Source organism: Danio rerio, chromosome 13, assembly GCF_049306965.1.
Source record: "Danio rerio strain Tuebingen ecotype United States chromosome 13, GRCz12tu, whole genome shotgun sequence".
Lineage (NCBI taxonomy): Eukaryota > Metazoa > Chordata > Actinopteri > Cypriniformes > Danionidae > Danio > Danio rerio.
The window spans coordinates 27,052,158-27,074,255 of NC_133188.1; the positions used below are offsets into that span (position 1 = coordinate 27,052,158).

General features: G+C 37.1%; 1 protein-coding gene across 1 annotated transcript in view; it reads left to right on the forward strand.

Annotated features, from left to right (window-relative positions):
• The window catches only part of oprm1 (opioid receptor, mu 1), a 39,446-nt gene extending 23,184 nt beyond the window's left edge, over positions 1–16,262 (forward strand). Inside the window, exons 2-3 of the mRNA NM_131707.2 lie at positions 9,829–10,184; positions 15,517–16,262. Of these exons, the coding sequence (NP_571782.2) occupies positions 9,829–10,184; positions 15,517–16,049 (889 nt within the window). The 3' untranslated portion in view covers positions 16,050–16,262. The remainder of the gene's footprint in view (positions 1–9,828; positions 10,185–15,516) is intronic.
• Positions 16,263–22,098: the final 5,836 nt, after the last annotated feature.

Consider the following 22,098-nt stretch of genomic DNA (forward strand, 5'->3'; position numbering starts at 1 on the left):
GGTGCGTGCGCAAACTTTTGTGAGTTTTCGAGCATGTTCAGAACCTTAAAAGTGGCATTCATATTAGGGGTGCATTTCCTAAACAGCGACGTAACTCGCAGCTGAACTATCATGGCACGATGCATCGTTTGGAAAAAGAACAATTTAGTGACGAGTGTTTCCCAAAATGCGTATTTTCTCTGTCGGAGATCTATCGCTTCAACCATGTTAGTTATAACGTAAAACGCCCATAATGACGCTCTAAACTGGGCAGAGTAACACCGTCTTTAGAGAAAAACCCCATCATTTCTTTGTGCAAGTTATACTGTTTTTACGCACACTCATTTAAAATAAAATACAATAGTAGATTTGGTAAAAACATGCACTCGCTTTCCATATTAATTGAAATATATGGCACATATAGGGCCTGTTTCCTTTACAAATATTATTGAGAATGACATATATTCTAAAACATAAAATCACTCACAAAAGCTAACACATATTCTAATATCATATATAAATCATATATAAATAAATAATGAGGCGATTTATCAAGAAATGGAATTTAATAATTCTTATGTATTAGAAATGAAAAAAAATCATACCTAATAATAATAATAACATTATTAATAATAATAATAATAATAACAATAGTATTAATGATGATAATTATTATTATTATTATTATTTTTATTAAGTTGAATATTTTTTATTTATTTATTTTTTTAAAGTCTACTTTTATAATTTGACACTCGTAAACCACAGCCGAAAGTTCTAACCAGCAGGCCCATGTCATATACAGTAGAGATACTTAGTAAATAACCTTCTATAAATTAAAAGACTTAACGTATGCCTTTTGTTTCCACAAGCTTTGGAGACGTAACATAAATTCCGCTTTTAAATAATAGGTCACCTATAGCTTTCGCCATGAGGTTGTGTTTCAAATGACATCAATGTTTTCAAAGTTGGGAAACGGCAAATCAACAAACTATGTTTGTAACGACAGAACTTGCTACCTTAGTTGGCTAACAATGGTTGTGAGAAACGCACCCCAGAATGGAATAATAATAAGAAACGGGGCTGTTCCAATATATGCACCACCCGTGCTCAGCCCCTAATAAATATTTCACATTGGTAAACATTGTTAAATTTTAAAATATTATTTATTTCTGAATTTTTAGTATCTTTTCTCCAGTCTTGGGTCACATGATACTTCAGAATTTTTTATCAGTTACTATAAATGTTGAAAGATCTTTAAATGGCAATCCATTTGTGGATTGATAAGTTGTACAGAATTTGGAATTATTCTCATGCTTTATTTTAATACATTTGTGTTACCATGGACCACAAAACCATTCATAAAAGTACAAGTAATTCCTATTGTGATAATTGTGAAATTCATGCATCATCTGCAAGCTGAATACATAATAAAAACAAGCCCTGGATTACATGATGAACATTCAAGGATGAACAAATTGAGGCATATGCACCTGCAGGGTGATGACAGATTCCTGCAGAAGAAAGGTGATGAAAAACTGCAGGGATAAAAACATAAAGGGAGGTTGTGAAGGAATAGAAACAATTACTGACTTTTAGAACAGTTCTTTGATTTCTCCAGTGCCTTTAATACCATTCAACTCATCCTGCTGAGAGACAAATTGTTACAGATAGGGTAGATTCATCCCTGGCATCCTGGGTAACATATTACCTCACAGAGAGACCACTGTTTGTGAGGCTAAGGAATGTTCTTCAGGGATTGTGGTCAGCAGCACTGGTGCACCACAGGGGACGGTATTTCTCTTGTCCTGTTTACCCTGTACACGATGGACTTTAGCTATAACTCGGCAACATGTCACATGCAGACATTTTCTGATTACACAGCAATAGTGTCGTGCATTGGGGATAGAGTGAAGGGGGAGTACAGGATCCTTATTGAAGACTTTGTTAACTAGTCCGATCATAACCACTTGGACTGTCTCAAAGACAAAAGTGATGGTGGTGGACTTCTGCAGGTTTAAAATCCCAACTCCACCTTTCTCCATGGGTGGTACAAATATCGAAACAGTTTATACTCACAAGTATCTTTGGATGGGCAATATCATTTGCAATATACCGGTAAAAATTCTCCCAATGATAAAAACATTTAATTATTATAATAATAGCAATAAAACATATAATCAGTCTTTGCAATTAGCTTTTATTACAGCAGTACATGAGTCATAGTTCCCTGATAGTAAACTCTATCTGGCCCACCCATGGACCATAACCTGGAATATGTTCTGGCACACTATATGCCCGGAACCAGAACACACACTGGAAACTGACAAATACATTTAGATCTGAACCAGTCCCTATTAAATTGGTTTTATGTCGTCCAAGGCCTATATAAGTTAATATACTGACTTATCGCGCAATATATGAAAATGAGGGCATTTAATTTTGGAGGCTCGATATATTGTCTATTTTATATAAACCAATTTAAGATGATGATGATTAAGCTACATAATATAGCAAGCTAAGTTTTTTTGCATCTCCACACACACAGACAGAGTGCGAGAGGGTTGTTGCTAGATCAGATATAGCTGCGGCCGGAAGTTAACGTGAATTATTTTTGTTATCTATTAAATTCCCCATTTATTGTATATTATTAACGTCTACCCTCACCCCAAAAAAAAACCCAACGATCAAAGTAATGTAATTACTTAAGAGTATTTTGAGTACTTATGAGTATTATTTATGTTATTTATTAAATAACCCATTAAATTGTATTTGTAATTGTAACGCCTACCCCCACTTCAACCCTAAACCCGTCACAGTACTGTATAAATATAAATTACTGTTATACAGCATCGGGTGTAGACGTATGTGATGACCAGGGGATGTTGGGAGGGGTGAAAAGGGTGAGCGATTTATTTAAGGTCCGGGAGGGAGACGAGCGATTTCCAAGAGACTTGGGATGTCTGCATGCACCGACTGACTCTTGTTTAAAATTGACAGCCAGTTAAGATAAAAAATCATGATGCACTTGGTTTCAAAGCCAAAATCTTCAGCGCTGGTGTGGGAACATTTTGGCTTTAAGCTGAAAGAGAAAGTAGACCAACGTGGTCCGCTAACGTGAACGAACCGATATGTCAGATTTGTTTCAAAACTGTGGCAACAAAAACAAAGGCAACACAACTAACCTTAACTCACACCTAAAACATAACCACCCTACCCTTTTTTTCAACATGGGAACAACCGCAGTTGGTACTGGAGAGGGGTCTTCCAGACAACTGTAACGGATGTATTTACCTGCCAGTGTAAATATAAACATGACAGTGCAAAATGGCATACACTGTTAAACACGCTCGAAAAAACAGCATTTTATTTGAAATGCTGGTTTTTCGAGCGTGTTTAACAGTGTATGCCATTTCGCGCTCACGTTTATATTTTGCACTTATATTTTAAAGGTCCAAACCTTTAACAAACAGTCCTGTTTTGGAATCTGCCTGATTATCTAAAAAATGGCACCTGAGATGCTTTAAAAGTAAAAAAAAAAAAAAAAAAAACACTTTTTTGTTTACATTATACTATTATTTACTGTTACTTATTTGTTTAAAAAAATTCATGTCTCAATTTCAAACCTCTAAATATTCTTAACACTTTAAAACACTTTACTTGAATTATTACACTGTTATGATGTAAACATGTCTAATTTTTTATTAGTGATATAAATTATAAAGTGGCAATAATATCGTTTATCGCAATTTATAGCCCAGCAAAAAAATAGATTTCGTGACAGCCCAAGGCCAAGTCTGGCGCAGACACTATCAGACAGATCTGGATGCGATCCGTCTTGGTCATCCAGCCAGATCTGATGCAGATCTGTCTATCTGCCTTTGCTTCATCAGGGTGACAACATACATAGCTGTGACTGGAGTTCATTTAAACAAAAAATGTGTCACATGATGCAATTAGATATCCAAACAAAATATGACTCAAACAGTAATATTAAATTAATATTTACTCACAATGCCGAAAAAAATGTATACAGTATAAATCAAAGCGTAGGTACACATGTGTGCGGTTTTTTAATATACCTCTCATGAGAATACAAGCTGTAAAGTTTTGCCATAAACAAACAAACAGTACCGCAAAGACCAACACATAATAAAACTCATCATCACAGGTTTATAAAGTATTTCAGAAGTTTTAGATCAGCAAGAAACACAAGCAAAATATTTCACTTTAACCGTAGTAGAACAACTTTTCAATAAGTGAATCCTTTGAGAGTGTGCTTAATCAAACTCATGACAACCAAAATCACAATTCAGTCTGTCAATCCCTATTTTATTCTGACAGTGACCCATCTCTGACTGTACAAACTTAGGCTGAAGTCAAATCAAACCTGTTTTGGCAAAAATAACTTGGTCCGAAGTCAAATACACACAACTAAACCGAAAGAGGACGTGTCACTTGGGCTGAATAATATAAACATAACCACACCGAGAGCAGACCTGCCACAAGTACAGCAGCATTGAGCTGAGACCAGCGAATAGAGAAAAATGCATCAGTCAGCCAGAAGGGTTGTGTTGATTTTGGCCCATTATCTTCTCAACGATGACGAGACTGAGCCAAAAGTGCCACATTGTAGCCAGACATAGCCCAAAAAATGCTTGCTATGTGAGTTATGCATGTTTGAGCCTGTTTACAAATAGATGTTTACTTATGTAACATACTTTCACTTTAAATTCACTTCAAAACACCTATCGTGTGTTTAACATGTTTTTTTCCATTCATCCATTTCTCTAATACTGTCCATGCAATAACTATGTTTCCATCCAGAAATGCGAATTCAAAAGTTTACACTTAGCTGATGATTGATTATAAGAAAGTTTGGCATGCTGTCCCGGGAGAGAGCCCTGAGCCCAAAAGGTCCTTGAGCCCTGGGCTCCCTACCGTTTGCAGGGCGAAAGGAGAGCTTTGAGCTCAGGTAGATCTCGACAACTCCCCCCTTGATAAGAGCTGATGACTAAAATGAATGCTATGAAGAGATATGCTGCAGGATGAGAGTTTGACTGTAGTGCAAAATTTAGATTGATCAATTCACTTGTAGTGCATGTTTTTGGAATGTGGGAGGAAACCGGAGGACCCATGGAAAACCCACTTGAGCACGGGAAGAACATGTAAACTACGCCCAAAAATCGACTGCCAGACTGTGAAAGGACTAGAACCGGTGACGTTCTTGCTGTAAGGTAATTGTGCTAAGCAATGGGCCACCGTGCCGCCCTATGAAAGGAAAGGTGGAGAAGTAGGGTTGGAAGGGGGATTCTTTAAATCGAAGATGGCTGTAGTGAAAAACCCTGGCTCTTTATAGTGGGTTAGGACTGGCCTGACTGGTGGACCAAACATAGCTAATGCAGAACCAGCCTTGTTCAGTTATCAATCAATCACGTGATCCTCTCGAAATTAGTTTATAAATAAACTTCACTTAAATTTATGTGCAAAACTGGAATATCGCATAAAAGACAACAGAATAAAGCGGCGTCCCCATCCAGAGTCAAAGAGAACAAAATCATCACTTCCTGGTTAACTGGCACCAAATATCAACAGTAAAAATGGAATTTGCTGCGGTAGGAGGAACTTTGTAAATCTTTTCCTTATTTAATAAATGACTAGCATCTCAGAAGATGATGCCGACATGCAATGAACGTGTGGTGGCGTTTGAAGCCATGAGGCGCAGACCACAAACACTCTTGACTATTCTGGAGGTAATTAATAATATAATAACACCAATACTGAAATGGTTATGGCATTTTAAAATGACCAAAACAACATTTCAGATGTTTTATAATGTGCTCAGCCTGCTGGTTTTTCCATTCACACACATTTTTTATCATCACATGATCTCTCATGATCTCATCACATAACTTTTTAAATGTGCATACTGAAATTTGTTCTGTAAAAGTGTTTTCAATGGAAACATAGCTAGTGATGTATATAAAGAGCTTTTGCACTTTTTGCACCCTCTAGTGTCCAGCATGAATAAAACAGAAATAACATTTCAATAACTCCTTTCACACATACAGAACTTTTCGGAAAATTATCAGCAATTTGTGTATGTGCGAACAGGCCCTTTTTAAAAATACTGATGAATTTGTTAAATTTGAATTTGTTGTTCAATTTTTGGAAAGAGAAGTAATATTACTGGTAATTTGCTGCTGTTTGCTGCGCAGTATGAAGGCAGAAGGAAAATTAGCAGAAAGAGCGCGTTCACGATTAGAATGCGATGACGTGAGACGTCTACTTCTGCCAATCAGAACACTCAGACGCATTCACATCTGCTCTGTTTATAAAAATAACAGCCTTTGAATATTTTTCTAGACACATTTAACTGCTAGTTATTAATCAGCGAACGTTTCTATGTTCCTTTTTTAATGCCAACTGTGTAAAAAAAATTAACAATAAAATGCGTATGATAAACCGCTGTTTGTTTACCTTCAAGCTCTGCTTCAGTTGCTTGACGTGTGTGCACGTGATGTGAAGTAGTGCTCCGGTGAGCGCCAGCACACACACATGTTATGTACATCTCAACATGTGAAAGTGTTCCTCCATATGTTTTTATCAAAGTTGTACACAATACTTATCCATCCATAGAATTTGTAATGTGGTCAAAAGTGTAAACATTTAGCCGCGGTTGTCTCTGGGACAAAACAGCTGCATGAATGCTAAAGCTTTAAATAAAAGGCAAACCATCAACAAAAGCCCGACCCTCTTATATGTTTACAAATACAAGCGCAGCCAATTAGAGCTAATTTCTGGTTAATGTTGTCAGAATGTACCAGTATTTTGGAATGGATGTGTGAATGGTCTTTTTCGAAAAACTTCCAGAATGGCCTTGCCTGTGTAAACAGTGCTTTTTTAAATTCACCGGTAAAGATGTTCTGGTAATTTTCCAGATATTTAACACTATCACTGTGTGAAAGGGGCTAAAGTATGCTTGAGGCCAGCTGTTCTACAGAGTTTTAACCTGCTTCAGAACATCTACTTGTGTATTTTATATGATCCCAAAAAGCTTGACCTGCTGTTCAGTGTGGTTTAAATCTGTGGGCCTCTACGAGCAGGGTTAATCTTTTTTTGTAAAGTATAAAAATAAAAATATGAATGAATACATTATGATTATGTTTTGTGGCCTCCATGATTGTGACCTTAAATGTTTTCTTGAGTTTGTTCAATTTGTAAAGCAAAACTTTTTCTACATTCATCAGAATTACATCTACAGTACATTCATCAGACACATGCTGTTTTTTTTTTTCATGTTGTCCTATGCACAGGCCATAATTTCTATAGCTGACTGTATATATTTGTATGGGCTAGACTGTGTCTTGATTTATGTGTATTTCTGTGAAAGTCAAACAGTGGAGCTCTGACAAACCATAATCTTTTTACAGGGTTGCTAGTTTACATAGTGTACATGCTCTTAATTTATCATCTCCGTTGCTATTGCAATACATCACAAATTGTGTATCTGAACAATCCAAATCGGCGCATGGCTCATCTTTTGTTTATTATCCTGGCTAGAAGTATAGTAACATACACATAAACTTTAAAGCAGGCATTTCTTTCAGCTGGGTGTAGTGTTTACTACAGAAGAATACCAGCCATATTCAAGATTATGTTAAGTCCCCAGTGTTCCCAAGACATTATGCTTAAACGCTTGAACTAAGTTTAAGGAATGGAACCGTTTTATGATAGAGGAGTGATATATAGTCTCATAACGCACTATTAAGGGAGGGTCAGAGGCTTAACAACAGAAAATTGGTCACCAATGTCAGCATAATTCATGAAAACGAGCCAAGCCTCCATGAATTATGCATTATTTATGAAAAGCTTATGTGTTTAGATTGGTGCAGGTAACCACTATGTGTTGAGTTTTTATTATTCCAAACTAAATTATTGTTTAAATCAATATCTAATTTTTTTCAGCGATTGAAAGATCCCCCTGTTGCTCTATTATTCATGGGGTTTTCTACCAGACAATAGCTTGAAAAATTACTTTCCATTTTCTGCACCAGAGGTATTTTTCCATTTCATCACACCATCATTTCTTCTTTCCATTTCATGTGCCACTCAGTTAAGGCAATAATGCCTGGTGTAATTAGCATGCTGTGCTCATGATGTGTGCAATCCATTCTTTCATGCTGTTCCAACAGTGGCTTTATTCAAATCACATATAAACTGTATGGGCTTAGCATTTATGTTTGAGATACAGAAAGCTTAAAAGGATAAGAGTTTTAAAAATATATATATCTGTCCATTCATCCATCTATCCACCCATCAGTCCAACTGTCTATCTGTCTATCCAGCCAATGATCTCCCTATCTATTCATCCATCCATCCATACAACTGTCTATCAATCTGTCTATTCATCCAATGATTTCCCTATCTATCTATCCATCCATCCATACAACTGTTTATCTGTCCATCCATCCAATGATTTCCCTGTCTATTCATCAATCCATTCATACAACTGTCTATCAATCTGTCTATCCATCCAATGATCTCCCTGTCTATTCATCCATCCATCTATACAACTGTCTGTCAATCTGTCTATCCATTCAACTGTCTCTCATTCCATTTATCCCTCTATCTATCCTAGTCTCATTCATCCATCTGTTTCTCAATCTCTCTATCCATCCAAATCCAACTGTCCCCAATCTCTCCACCCATTCATCCATCCATACATGCATCCATCTGTTTCTCAATCTCTATCCATAGAATCCAAATGTCTCCCAACGTATCCATCCAATCATCCAATCATTTTTCAATCTCTCTATCCATCCAATACATCTGTCTCTCAATCTCTCCATCCATTCATTCATCCCACCATCCATCATCCATCTATCCATCAGTTTCTCAATCTCTCAATCCATCCAATCCAACTGTCTCAAAATCTCTCCATCCATTCATTGAACCATACATCTGTTTCTCAATCTATCTATTCATTCAATCCAACTGTCTCTCAATCTCGCCACCCATCCATCCATCCTTTCATCCATCCATCCATCCATCCATCTATCCATCCATCAGTTTCTCAATCTCTCTATCCATCCAATCCAAATTTTTCCAATCTCTCCATCCATTCATCCAATCTGTTTCCCAATCTTTTACATCCACACATCCATCCGTTCACCTGCTTCTCAATATCTCTATCCATCCAATTGATTTGTCTCTCCATCCATTCATTCGTCCATCTATCTATCTTATTCCCAATTTCTCTATCCATCCAATCCAACTGTCTCCTAATCTCTCCATCCACTATTTTCTCAATCTCTCCATCTATCCATCTGTTTTTCAATTTATCTGACCATCCAATCCAACTGTCTCCCAATCTCTCTATTTATTCAATCCAACTGCCTCCCAATCTCTCCATCCATTCATTCATCCATTTATCTGTTCTAAATTTTTTATGTATCCATCAATGCACTCATCCAATTGAAATATTAAAAGAGTGCTCAAAACTAGTAAATTGAACTTGATTTGATTTTGCTCTACACTGTAGTTGTATTCATGCTGAGAAACATTTGCATAATGGTGTACATAATGGTGGTTATCTGGCCTCTTGAATTAACATTTCAATGAAGGTCATATTTGTATCATAAGATGCACATTGTACCTTTCTTAATGGCTTGAAGCAACATGTGTAGCTGAGTTCATTACTGGCTGTTTATTGGACAAAAAAAGAGTGCCCTTTCATGTATGTTTCTACAGTTCCCATAGCCATTACTCACTCCGAAAACACATTGCATCTCATATTATTTAATAAAAGCAGTGAATGTAATGATCTCTACCTATTTTTGTCCATTGCAGATACACCAAAATGAAAACTGCGACCAACATCTACATCTTCAACCTTGCTCTAGCAGATTCCTTGGCAACAAGTACTCTACCCTTTCAGAGTGTGAATTACCTGATGGGTACATGGCCTTTTGGAGACGAGCTGTGCAAGATTGTGATGTCTATTGATTACTACAACATGTTCACCAGTATCTTTACTCTCACAACCATGAGTGTTGACCGTTACATAGCTGTTTGCCACCCGGTTAAAGCCTTGGACTTCAGAACGCCCCGAAATGCCAAGATCGTCAACGTGTGTAACTGGATCCTTTCATCTGCAATCGGTCTCCCTGTCATGGTCATGGCCTCCACCACTTCTGATCTGCACTGTATGTTTACCACCACATTCTTCATTGTGAAAATTCAGATATTACTGTAGAAAAAGGATAGTCTTCACAAAAATGGCATTTCTGTTATTTGCTTCTTTTCGTTTATTTATTTATTTATTTATTTATTTTTTGTTTGACTCACTTTCTATGAAACGAAAGAAGATATTTTAAAGAAATTTTGAACTGCTTTGTTCATAAAATGTAAACTAATTTGTAAAAGAATCTTTAGAAAAAGGAGAAATATCTTAATTTGGGTTTTATAGAATAAGGAATGCCAGCTTCAGAAGGGCATATGGATGAGAAATAAAACACAAATCTTCATTTGTTGTGAAACTACATTTAATTATGCCTTTATTTTTCTTTTAAGCCAATGACAATGAAAACTGTAATCAGTTTTACATTTTCAGCTGGGGTTTTTTCATGAAGGAAAATATGATGTTGTGAAATAATACAAAATTGAAAAAGTTGGACTGAATACAGAGACAATTATATTCTCAACACTATGACTACAATTATCAAAACTAAACAAAATCTACAAATCTGACAATCATTTAGTCAGTTGCAGTTTAATCAGATTTCCTTTTGACAAAGTGCACTGGGCGAAGAGTTCCCCTTCGGATGGGGAACTCCAATGCTATAAGTGGATTTAGACCACGTATGGGGATTTCATTCAGAAAGCCAATCGTCTGAAAGAGTATGTTAACGGGCCAATGAAATGCCAAATGAACTGTCAGCGTAAGCTTGCGCACCTGATGCTTGTTGCAATCAACTTAGAATAAAAGCACAGGGAAAGCAAGAAGACCCATCCTTTTCGCTTCAGAGACTTCTACAGCCTTCTGAGAGAGTTGATGAGGGTTCCTCCTCAGCAGGCACTCAGGCAGGTCTGAGGGTTTTAGTGGGAGATTATCCGTCGCCTCCGGGACCATGGACCTCCCGCTTCTCCAAGCGCTCCATCCAAGCTTTGAGCGGAGGAAGCAATCCGTCTAACTAGATGGTAGCCTTTATGCTCGATGACACCGGGGACCAGACGTCCACTGCGACATCGGAGGGTGGGCTTTCATTGTCCGATGATGATCCAGACCCGCTCGCCCCCTCCAGGCAGGAAAGCGGTGTCAAAACAGATCCTGAAACGGACATGTTAGCCGTGCTGCTTCGGCTGTGGGCTTGGAGATGGTTTATCCTCCAGGTCTGCGGCCGGACCGACTAGATGGGTGCTACGTAGAGGACCAGAGGGCCAGTGCCTCTTCTTGGCGGGGTCCGCCTTGTCTCCCGTCCAGAGCTTACAAGGCTGCGGGCCAGGCTGCTTCTGCCTTGCACGCTATGGCCACCTACCAGCGCTACCCAGCTGGCTCAGCTGCACGAGGGTAGGTCCGACCCAAGCTTGCTACACGAGCTCCGCACAACAACCGACCATGCTCTTCGGACCACTGCGTTGGGGAGGACGATGTCTATATTAGTGGTCCAGGTGCGCCACCTCTGGCTAAACCTGGCTGATATGCGCAAAGTCGACAAAGTCCACTTTCTTGACTCCCCCATATCCCAGGCTAGCCTGTTCGGCGACACCGGTGAATTCATTCTGGAATTCAAGGCGGTGAGAGAGCACTCTGATGGGATGGGTAATGTCATCTATCGGCGGGACCGTAAGCCCGCTCCGCCCGCTAAGCCATACACATATGCTGCTCCTCGCCGAGGGCGCCCACCTACGAGAGCTGCCCCGCTCCCGCCTGCGCCTCCCTGAGATAGGTCATTCGGAGAATAGGGAATTTGCTCTTTTTCCGCTGGAGGGCTGGGCCCCATTTCCAACGGCACTTTAAAGTGCCACACAAACATCAATAAAAGAGCACTTTTTTACTTCCCCGCATGTGACAGCCTGAGTCTGGGATGCTATGCCTTCCAGCTCGCTGGTTCTGTGCATTTCGCCAGTGGCTCACAGGCACTGGGAGGAGGGTCTCCTTTCTCCCACCCCTCGAGATGCCATCGCTTCTCCCTCGCTTACCCAGAGCCAGGGCAATCCGTGTCCTCCAGGAGTGCGTGCGCACTCCACTCGGAGCATCGCATCCTCTTGGGCGCGTGCACACGGCGCCTCTCAAACAGACATTTGTAGAGCTGCGGGCTTGGTGACACCTAATACATTGGTTTTACAATCTGAGAGTGGAGCCGGTTTCCTCATGGGTATTAGATAACCCTTGGTGGTTAAGGAAACAACTCGGTTAAGGTGTTGAAACACGCTTGCTGCACAATTCTTCCCAACACAGAGATACATGCGCTTATTCACTCTGTCAGTAAAGTTCCCCGCTTAGGTGAGCCCAGCAGAGTTCCTCCGAGGCCTGAGCACTGACTCAGCGGAGGAGTCACTCGCTGGCCCACTACGTTGTAGGTATGCCCTCTGGTCAGCCTGCGTTTTGGGTATAGGTGCCCGCTATGCGTGATCCCCACTAGGTGATCCCATATGCTTGTTCAGCCATGGTGCAATCCCCTCTCACAGGCTGGCCCGTGTCTTCCATCTCCGCTAACCATATGTGTACTCCCCCTTCTCAGGGCTAGTCCATATATTTTGCCATCATATCTCCCCATTTAGGTAGCAGGCATCCTCCCCTTCGGGACTGCATGCTTTTCCAATGTACTGTAATTTTTAAATTCCTAGAAATTATCTAGACGCTTGTGGCTCCCGAAAAATATATCTAAATCTGTAAATCTTTTTTGAAGTGAGATAAGGGCCAGGGATCATGTTGGAAGACCACGCCTCTCTTTGATGCAGGAGCGCTCATGCTATGGCTGGCTATCCTCTCATCTGAGGCGAAGGTAAGGTGCAGTCATTATGGCGTTTTCCAGACATTTCCCCATACATGGATTAAATCCACTTCTAGCATTAGAGTTCCCCATCTGAAGGGGAACACTCTGATTACTAAAGTAACCCCTGGTGGAACGGAAATGCTAAATTGCATTGCCATAATGATTGTTCCTTAGCTGTATGTATCAGTCTCTTCAGCTAAAAAAGGATGTGTCTTCTTGTTTTCCATGTCCTTTGATGCTAAATTGATTGCAACAAGCATCAGGTCCGCAAGCTGACGCTGCCAATTCATTAGGCATTTCATTTGCCCGATTACATACTTATTCAGACGATTGGCTTTCTGAACGAAATCTCCATACGTGGATTAAATCCACTTACTGTATAGCATTGGAGTTCCCCACCTCGGGGAACAAGGGTTACTTTAGTAACCAGAGCGTTTCTTATATATCAATAGCTAACAATCAGTTATCAGTCCAGTATGAGAAGGAATATCCAATATAGTAATAATTGACCCTTTATAAATTGGCAATTACAACAAATTAGTCTAAAATATTAATTTGATAGTTCACATTTTCAATTCATCAGTCACTAGTTTGTGTACTGACCTTTCACAAGTATGGTAAGTCCATTTTTTTCATATCTTTGTACATAAAAACCATTAAACTGAGTCTAGTTGTCAATTAAAAATACAAAACTATAATATATTGATATTAATATTTTACAAAACAAAATTATATATTTTTAAGTAATGTATGCTTTAAACACTTAACATATAAATGTACATATAAAATATGCATAAACATTTTCAAATGTTGTTATAGGTTGTTTATTATAAAAGTTGAAAAAAAAACATGTTTAAAGAACAAAATTATTAAAATTATCAACAAAACTCTTTTCTTCAGTTTTAAACACAGTACCATATAAAGAGTTCAGATGCAAAAGCTGTTAAACGTTAAACGCCACTTCTGCCAAAAATGAGATAATGACATTGACTGAATGCTTTAGGCACGTAGTACAACCATCAACAAATAGATTTGACAGAAAAAAACGCAATATCCCGAGAACCAGTCAGAAACTAATCAAATCTTATGTGTTCAATGCAGCAGCGCGCTGATACACCGGCTTTTATGAGAAGACTTATTTTATTTCGCTTTCGATTTTAAAAGACGCAGTTAGATAAACTGCATGAGCCTGTCCGACTGTCAGTAAATGACAATTGATAACGTCCATACCTCAAAACTCTGTGCATTATAAGAAAAAGAAAAAACACAATGTACAGTCAGAAGTGTAACATGCATTCATAATGTTTTTTTTTCGCAGTGACGCTACTTTAAATGAGTCTGATTTACTAATCGCAACTGCGTTAAAATGTCATTCTTTTATCCCACATGGATGCTATAAGGATAAACAAGAGATCAAGACCTTAAGTATGGTGAAAATGAATGAATGAATGAATGAATGAATGAATGAATGAATGAATGAATGAATGAATGAATGAATGAATGAATGACAGTTTCTAAAATTGTCTGGGGCAGCTTTTTATATTAATGGATAATGCAGATATTGATGTTTCACAATGTATTTACACTACATTATTTGAATCTACCAAGCTTAGTTTACAATGTTTTACATTGCTCTACTTAAATTAAATCTAAATCCCAGATTTCAGAAATGACAACAGATTGTTAAGATTTAATTAATGTCAGTTTTAATGTTATTGATGATTAATGCACTTACTTGACAAATTGCATTCATTTATTTTCCTTCTGCTTTTTCCCTAGCTTATCACAGCGGGATGAGCCGCCACTTACTTGACAGATTAATATATTTTAAATTTTAGGTGGTTTGTGTAATGAGTTTTATGTTTGGTAAAATAATTTGTAATTGCATCTTTAGTGATTTTCAACTAGTTACACTGTCTTATGCCATTTGCAAAAAAAAGCACTTGTGGATTTATCTGGTTTTGATGCAAAAGAAAATCTACCTTGTTAAAAACCAAATAATTGTCTAAAGTGACATTTTTGAAAAAGGTATTTTATTTACTTGCTAATAACCTTATCATTACATATAAAATAAAACTTCTGAACCTAATTATAGGAGCCTAATAGAAAATGCTCATTAACAAGAAAAGAGGTCAGATGGATTTAAAGGGTTTTGCATCTGATCTCTTCATATTTTTTCCAGGCTGTTACACCCCACCAATTGTAAACCCCTACACTCATCCAATGTTTAACTTGATCCCCTCTTAATACATTAAGACATCTCTCTCAATACTGGAAGTGTTCCATTTTGTTCCTGTAGTGACACCAATTTTACAGACACTAGAGAAGTGTTGAAGCAGAAAATTGTTATTGAGTGAATTTAGATTGATGTCACTTCTAGTCATTTGGCAAGAAAATCAAAATGTGGTTTAATAGCTGTAGCAGTGACTCAAAAGCTCTGTAAACAAAGCCATGAGGACCTAATGACTACTTGAAGCTAGAATTGATTTTCACATGTCTCACTGTGTTATTGTACTGTGGTGTATTCTCTCTTTCGTAGCGAATGGCATCATTGACTGCACTTTGCTCTTTCCCCATCCGTCCTGGTACTGGGAGAACCTCCTGAAGATCTGCGTCTTCATCTTTGCCTTCATCATGCCCGTCCTCATCATCACCGTCTGCTACGGCCTGATGATCCTCCGCCTAAAGAGCGTGCGAATGCTCTCTGGGTCAAAGGAGAAGGACCGCAACCTCCGGCGCATCACCCGAATGGTGCTGGTGGTGGTGGCGGTTTTCATCGTTTGCTGGACGCCCATCCACATCTTCGTCATCATCAAAGCTCTGGTGACCATTCCCAACTCCCTCCTGCAGACCATCACCTGGCATTTCTGCATCGCCCTCGGCTACACCAACAGCTGCCTCAACCCGGTGCTCTATGCCTTCTTGGATGAAAACTTTAAGCGCTGTTTTCGGGAGTTCTGTGTTCCCAGCCCATCAGTTTTGGACTTGCAGAACTCCACCCGCAGCAGGAACCCCCAGCGTGATGGTCAGTCCAGTGGCCACACGGTAGACAGGACAAACCAGCAGGTATGACTAGTCCTGGAGATGTCATCACTGGAGTCCCGCAGCCAGCCCAGTGTTGACATGAGCTCAGAGGTCACGCAGGTCACAACAGGTGTCTGACACCATCAGCGGTAGGTTCAACCTCTTTAAACATCTTGCTAGGCCTCTCACAGTTTTAGTTTGAGGAAAGACTGTTGAAATAGCTCTTTTTAACCCTCGATGACACATCAATAAGCTAAGCTTATTTTAATGTCTGTGATGTTCACAGTCATGCACCTAATGTAAAGTTAGTCCAGCATTCAAGACTAATTCAGCATTCAACACTATAGTGGAGATCAAAATTAGAGAACAATTGAAGAGAACTATAGACTGTTTCCCAATATGCTTTTTTAAAGCTGTATTGCGTCCATGTGTTCTTGTGCAATGTCATCATCAACCACCAAAGTTAAATTCCAAAACAAAAGGCCGCAAGAACAGAGGACGCATGAAAGATCCCAGATGTGTTCTTGATATTAAGGATGTGTCAGTGCAGACTTGAGTGTAGTACTTGCTCTAGAAGTCCCAAAAGTCTATGCAGCTGAATAAAGGCGGTGGGAAGTGCAGCATTTTTTATTATTAAAGTTCAGAGATATAAGTCATTTGTCTCAGGAGTTTTCCTACGATGAAAGTAAGCATTGACATAAAAACGATAACAAAAGCATAAACACATTAAGGGTGTTTATATGCTGAAATTAGTTTTATTTGTATCGTGCAAAGTATATTTTTAAGGCTTTGTTATGCATATATTAAGTGCATGTTATACATATATTAAAAAGGGATCATTGTATGAAGGATGTAATGTTTAGATAGCTTTTCACTAAAAACGTGAAAGTCATGTGACTAGGCATGGGCCAGTATAAGATTCTGACGCTATGATAACCTTGGATAAAAATATCACGGTTTCATGGTGTCACAGTATTGTGATCACTGCTCTAAAATATATTCTTCTTAAATGTAAAAACTAAAATCTTTTTGCCCCATTTAACACCATATATTTTATGTTCTCGCAGACTGCCAAGTAAATTTGGTAAAGGTAACTTGGCAAGAGTGGCCTCTAGAAGAACGCAAATCTGTTCTCTGCATTCTCGGAATTAAAAAACAGCCATATTTTTCCCCAAAAAATAATATTATCTTCATTATTCAAAGTTTGAATGAGTTTTAGTTGTGGCCATTCCTTGCTAATATTGTGTTGTACAAAAAAACCAAAGGCACTTTATTTTGTTGACAGCACAGCGATCAAAATTAGAGAACACTAAAGATTCTAGCGCAAGGGAATATAACAACTGAAATTTCTGGTTAAAGCGGTCAAAAGTGTACAGTACAAACCCTTGCTCTGAATAATGTTTCAATGAACTTCCCCAAACCATGACCACTTTTCACTGACTTCTTTACTTTCTTTGTGTTCAGTCTTTCTCTACGTTAATGGAAAAACATGTTTCCCATTAGACCCAAATGAAGTGAACTTCGTACTTTCTGTTTTCGTGCATAAAAAACATGTTCGTCAGCAAATGTTAAGTTAGCCTTTTGATTCTTTCATTGGTTACTATGGACTATCAGGCCAAATTCTTTTTTTAAACAAGAGACACTGTATGTCAAACCACTGTATGTTCATCACCGAACTGGGGCTGGTTGCACCACCAGTACTTAAAGTCAGCGTAAAATCGAAATTTGCAATGTCTCTTTTGCTAGCTCACATTGCTATTCTTAATGTGAATAATTCATATTTTTATGTTTTGTTTTGGTTATCTTTAATGAAATCTGACCACTTGCTTTCCACTAGTTCCACTGTAGTGGTGTTTACATCAACATGGGGGCTTCCATAGCAACTGCATATTAATACCCTCTCTTACCCACTCATAATCCGGGCCATTGAAAGAGGTAGAGTTCTGACAACTCCATTGACTGCAATAAATATATTTTTTCAACAGCAATGATGGCTTATGGAGCCTCTCAATGGTTCCCTGAAGTTAACACATACAGCCGAGTTACAGACAGCAGTTTTCACAATTTGAAAGGTACAATGTTTTTTGAAATAAGATTGTGTGTTTTAATGTATTCTAACATTATTTGAATTAGCAGTGAAACACTTCCTAGAACTATTTTTAATCATGTGACATGTGATCAAATATTTTGGACTTCTGTTGAAGCAACTTTCTCTCTCTATGGCTTTTCTGTTAGTTTGCTTTTAGGGAATATTGTGCAAAAAGGCCTGCCTCCTATTCAATATTCCATTTTAGTTAGAAGTACATCAACATACTTAAAAAAAAAGTCTCAGCATCTTCCGGTTCACACAGACTTTAAGTTAAAACTATATTTGCGATTTAAAGGGACACTAAATTAGAACTTAATGCACTACTAAATAGTTTTGTGTTGCTGAGTTTGAACACAACTCTACAATCCAACTAAATATTACAACAGCCTCTGCCCATCAATTATGGTAGGAAAGAGAAAACAGCAACTGTAGATTACAAGGATGAGCTCGATTGATAATGAAGAACTGCAAGTTTCTCCATATTTTACTGTTTAACAATTCAAAGGTTTCTCATATTACATTATTTAGTGCAACGACGCATTACCTTAAAGAGAACTTACAACCTACTTACTACGTTCTATTTTAAGAATATGTGGTGGGACCAAAAAATGTGAATTTAGTTATAAAGGAGCTAGTAATTACAAAGGCCTAGTGTGGACTTTTTTTTTTTACAAGAACAAGAGCTGGTAAAACTCTACAATAGTAATCAATTCCAGCTGCAGTGTTAAACTCATTGACCACTGAGATTCTCCACATTCTACTGTCCTCTTGTGCATTTGTCTTTTCTTGATGACTAGCTGATTTAAAGGAAACTCAAATGAGTTATTGACACAGTATTGAGATGCAGTATTCTAGAAATAACCGATTTGGAATGACTGGCTTCTCTTGTTGCTCTATGAAGGTCTTAGTCACTTTATAAAAACTCACTATCCTACAAACTTACTATAAAAACTGGAGATTTAAGCTTCTTGTTAATAATCATCTTTATTTACCCAGGTAAGTCAATTAAGAACCAGCTCTCATTTACAATGACAACCTGGCCAAGAGGCAACATAAAAAGCAGACATAAAGCAGCAGGGACACAATACAATAACAATTTCACAGATGCAGATAATAACATACAAAACATAAGAAAAACTAAAAACAAGCACAGTGATCTTGTACTACTGACTCAATTGAACTTTTAAAGGATGATAATGGAATAAAAGTGTTGCGCTTTAGGGTCTGCTGCAGATGATTTCAAGCATCAGGAGCAGAAAACTGAAAAGAGTAGCAACCAAATGAAGTGCGAACTTTGGTAATGCAAAGGTTAATAATACTACTAGAGCACAGATTTTGACATGTTTTTTGAGTGTTAAGAAGTGACTGTAAATATAGTGTAAATATACAGAAATATAGTTTTCCCAAGAGTTTTTTAAATTCGCTGACATGATTGAATTCAATAATGAATACAGTGACATTGATGAGAATTAAATGGCGTACCTGTAACAAATCAAATTGCTGCATGGTAAATAACATCCCGTTTGTGAAGGAGAGTTTTTTTAAGCTGATCTGTAAATTGAATCCTCTTAATCCAGAATTGGTGATACTTTTAATTTGTCCAAATGCTGCTTTGAAGAGTGCGTAAATAAAGATATGTTTCTGTAAAGAAAACCAATATGGGCTTTACCCTTTTTGATCAATTCATTTATATGAGTTTCAATTGCAGTTTACCATCTAAACAGATTCCAGATTAAATGTCAGATCATTTAAAATGAAAAATCATCAGCTTAAAACCAATAAATGGGATCTTTCTGAAAGTGTTCCCTCACTTTGATCAGTCTTCTTTTCAAATATCTAATTTAAGTTTTCATACTGTGTTTTAGAATATATGTAACTCGTAAAAAGTGCTGTATTGCTCCTATTAGGATAACATTAAATAATAAAAAGCAGTGACTTTGGTATTTAGAAACTGTAGTTGTTCTCTAATTTTGATCTCCACCTGTATATATGTTTATATTCTCTCATAGACACATCTTAAATACCCTTTAACATTTAAATATTCTAATAGTTATTTTATAAGTGACAACACTGTTTATTTGTACAAAGAAAGAGTCTCGATTCAATTCTAAATTGAACAATTCTGTAAATGATGTATAAATGGCATTTCTTCAAAATGTTCAGTGTTTTTGTCTTTCCCTTAAATCGTATTTCGATTGTAACTCGCTTTCATGGCCAACAAGATGATTTGGCTAAGCTGCCTTGTTCAATTATGTTCTTTCGAAGTGACTGAAATTAATCATCGGATGACTGTTGGAAGTGACGCTGGCACTGTTGCTCTGATTTACCATGGACTTCATAGAAAAGCCGAAACACAATATGAAACGCCTCTTGCAACAATGGATAATTTTCATGCTTCAGTGGTGACAAATGTATTGTGCTTGTACTCTGATGCAAATCTCTTGTACTTATGTAAATGTCCAATGTAATCGTCTGATTGTCACTCACATCAAGGCATTCTGTCTGAAAAAAAGGAAATGTTTTATGCTTTAAAATATCCTAAAGATCTTTGTGCAGGTGTTTCTGTTAGATTTATCTATATGCAGCATCAGAAATAAATAATTCACAATGTATTAAGTGTTTTGAGTCAGATTGCGCTGAATAATTAGATTTGGTTTGAAGATTATGCAACTGGTATGTGATATCATAGGTGTTTTGTATCGGTTATTAGCAACAAAATAATCAGGGTTTATACAGTCATGGAGAACCTGCGAAAGTCATGGAATTTTGACATGGCATTTTGCAGGCCTGGAAAAGTTTTGGAAAAACAGAAAAACCTACAAGGTTTTAGAAGAGTCATGGAAAACTGATATCTGTATACTTATGGCTATTTATTTCTTTTCTGTCTTTTGCCCAATCACATACTCTCACGTTATTAGTCCGGTGTAAGCATTATCTAAATCAATTTTACATAGATATAAATATACATCAAACTAAATAGATTGTGTGTTTTACGATATGCTGTAATAAATTTGAACATGCATTGTTTTTCTTTTACCACGCATGTGTAGACATTGCATAAAACATTAGGTCATGAAAATTTACTTGAAAGTCTTGAGAAAATCATGGAAAAGTCATGGAATTTTTTTTGTAAAAATGTGCATGAACTCTGAATAATATTAAATGATATTATATCAAACTAAATGGCAATAAGGTCCATTCTGAGGTGTTAAAGAACATATATTGACATTTTTTGTATGATTTATGTTTATTGTTTTGTTCATTTTGTTTTTGTCATAACATACGTTTTCAACTAGTATCACTGTTAAATCACTCTTTATATTTCAGAAGGCATGTCCATGCTAACTATTGTTTTATTAATTGTTTCAGGTGATATTCAATCATTTTAATAGAAATTTAGAAAATTTGGAATTTCACAAGGGGAAAACAATTTTAACAAACTAAAAATTAATACCTTTGGTGAAGTCTCTTTGGATATGAATTGTAAATACTGTAAATTGTTTAAATTTGTCAAAATATAAGTAGACTTTGTAAAAAATAAATAAACAATATCCTTAATAATCATCATCATCATCATTAATATTATTATTAATATATTATTAAAGTATGATTTTTTTTCATTTCCTAATAAATAATAAATATTCAATTTCATTTCCTAATAAATCGCCTCATTATTTATTTATTTATATGATTTATATTTGAGATTAAAATGAGTGTTGGCTTTTGTAAGGGATTTTATGTTTTAGAATAGAATATGTAAAATTCTTAATAATGTTTGTAAAGGAAACAGGGACCCTACATGTTTTATGTATATTTCAATTAATATGGAAAGCAATTGCATATTTTTAGCAAAACTAATATTGGATTTTTTTTTATGCGTGTTTGTGTAATACAATATAATTTGCACAAATAAATGGTAGGGTTCTTCTCCAAAGAAGTTGTTACCACCCCGTTTAGAGCATCATTATGGGCGTTTTAAGTTATGCATCGTACTATGATAATTCAGCC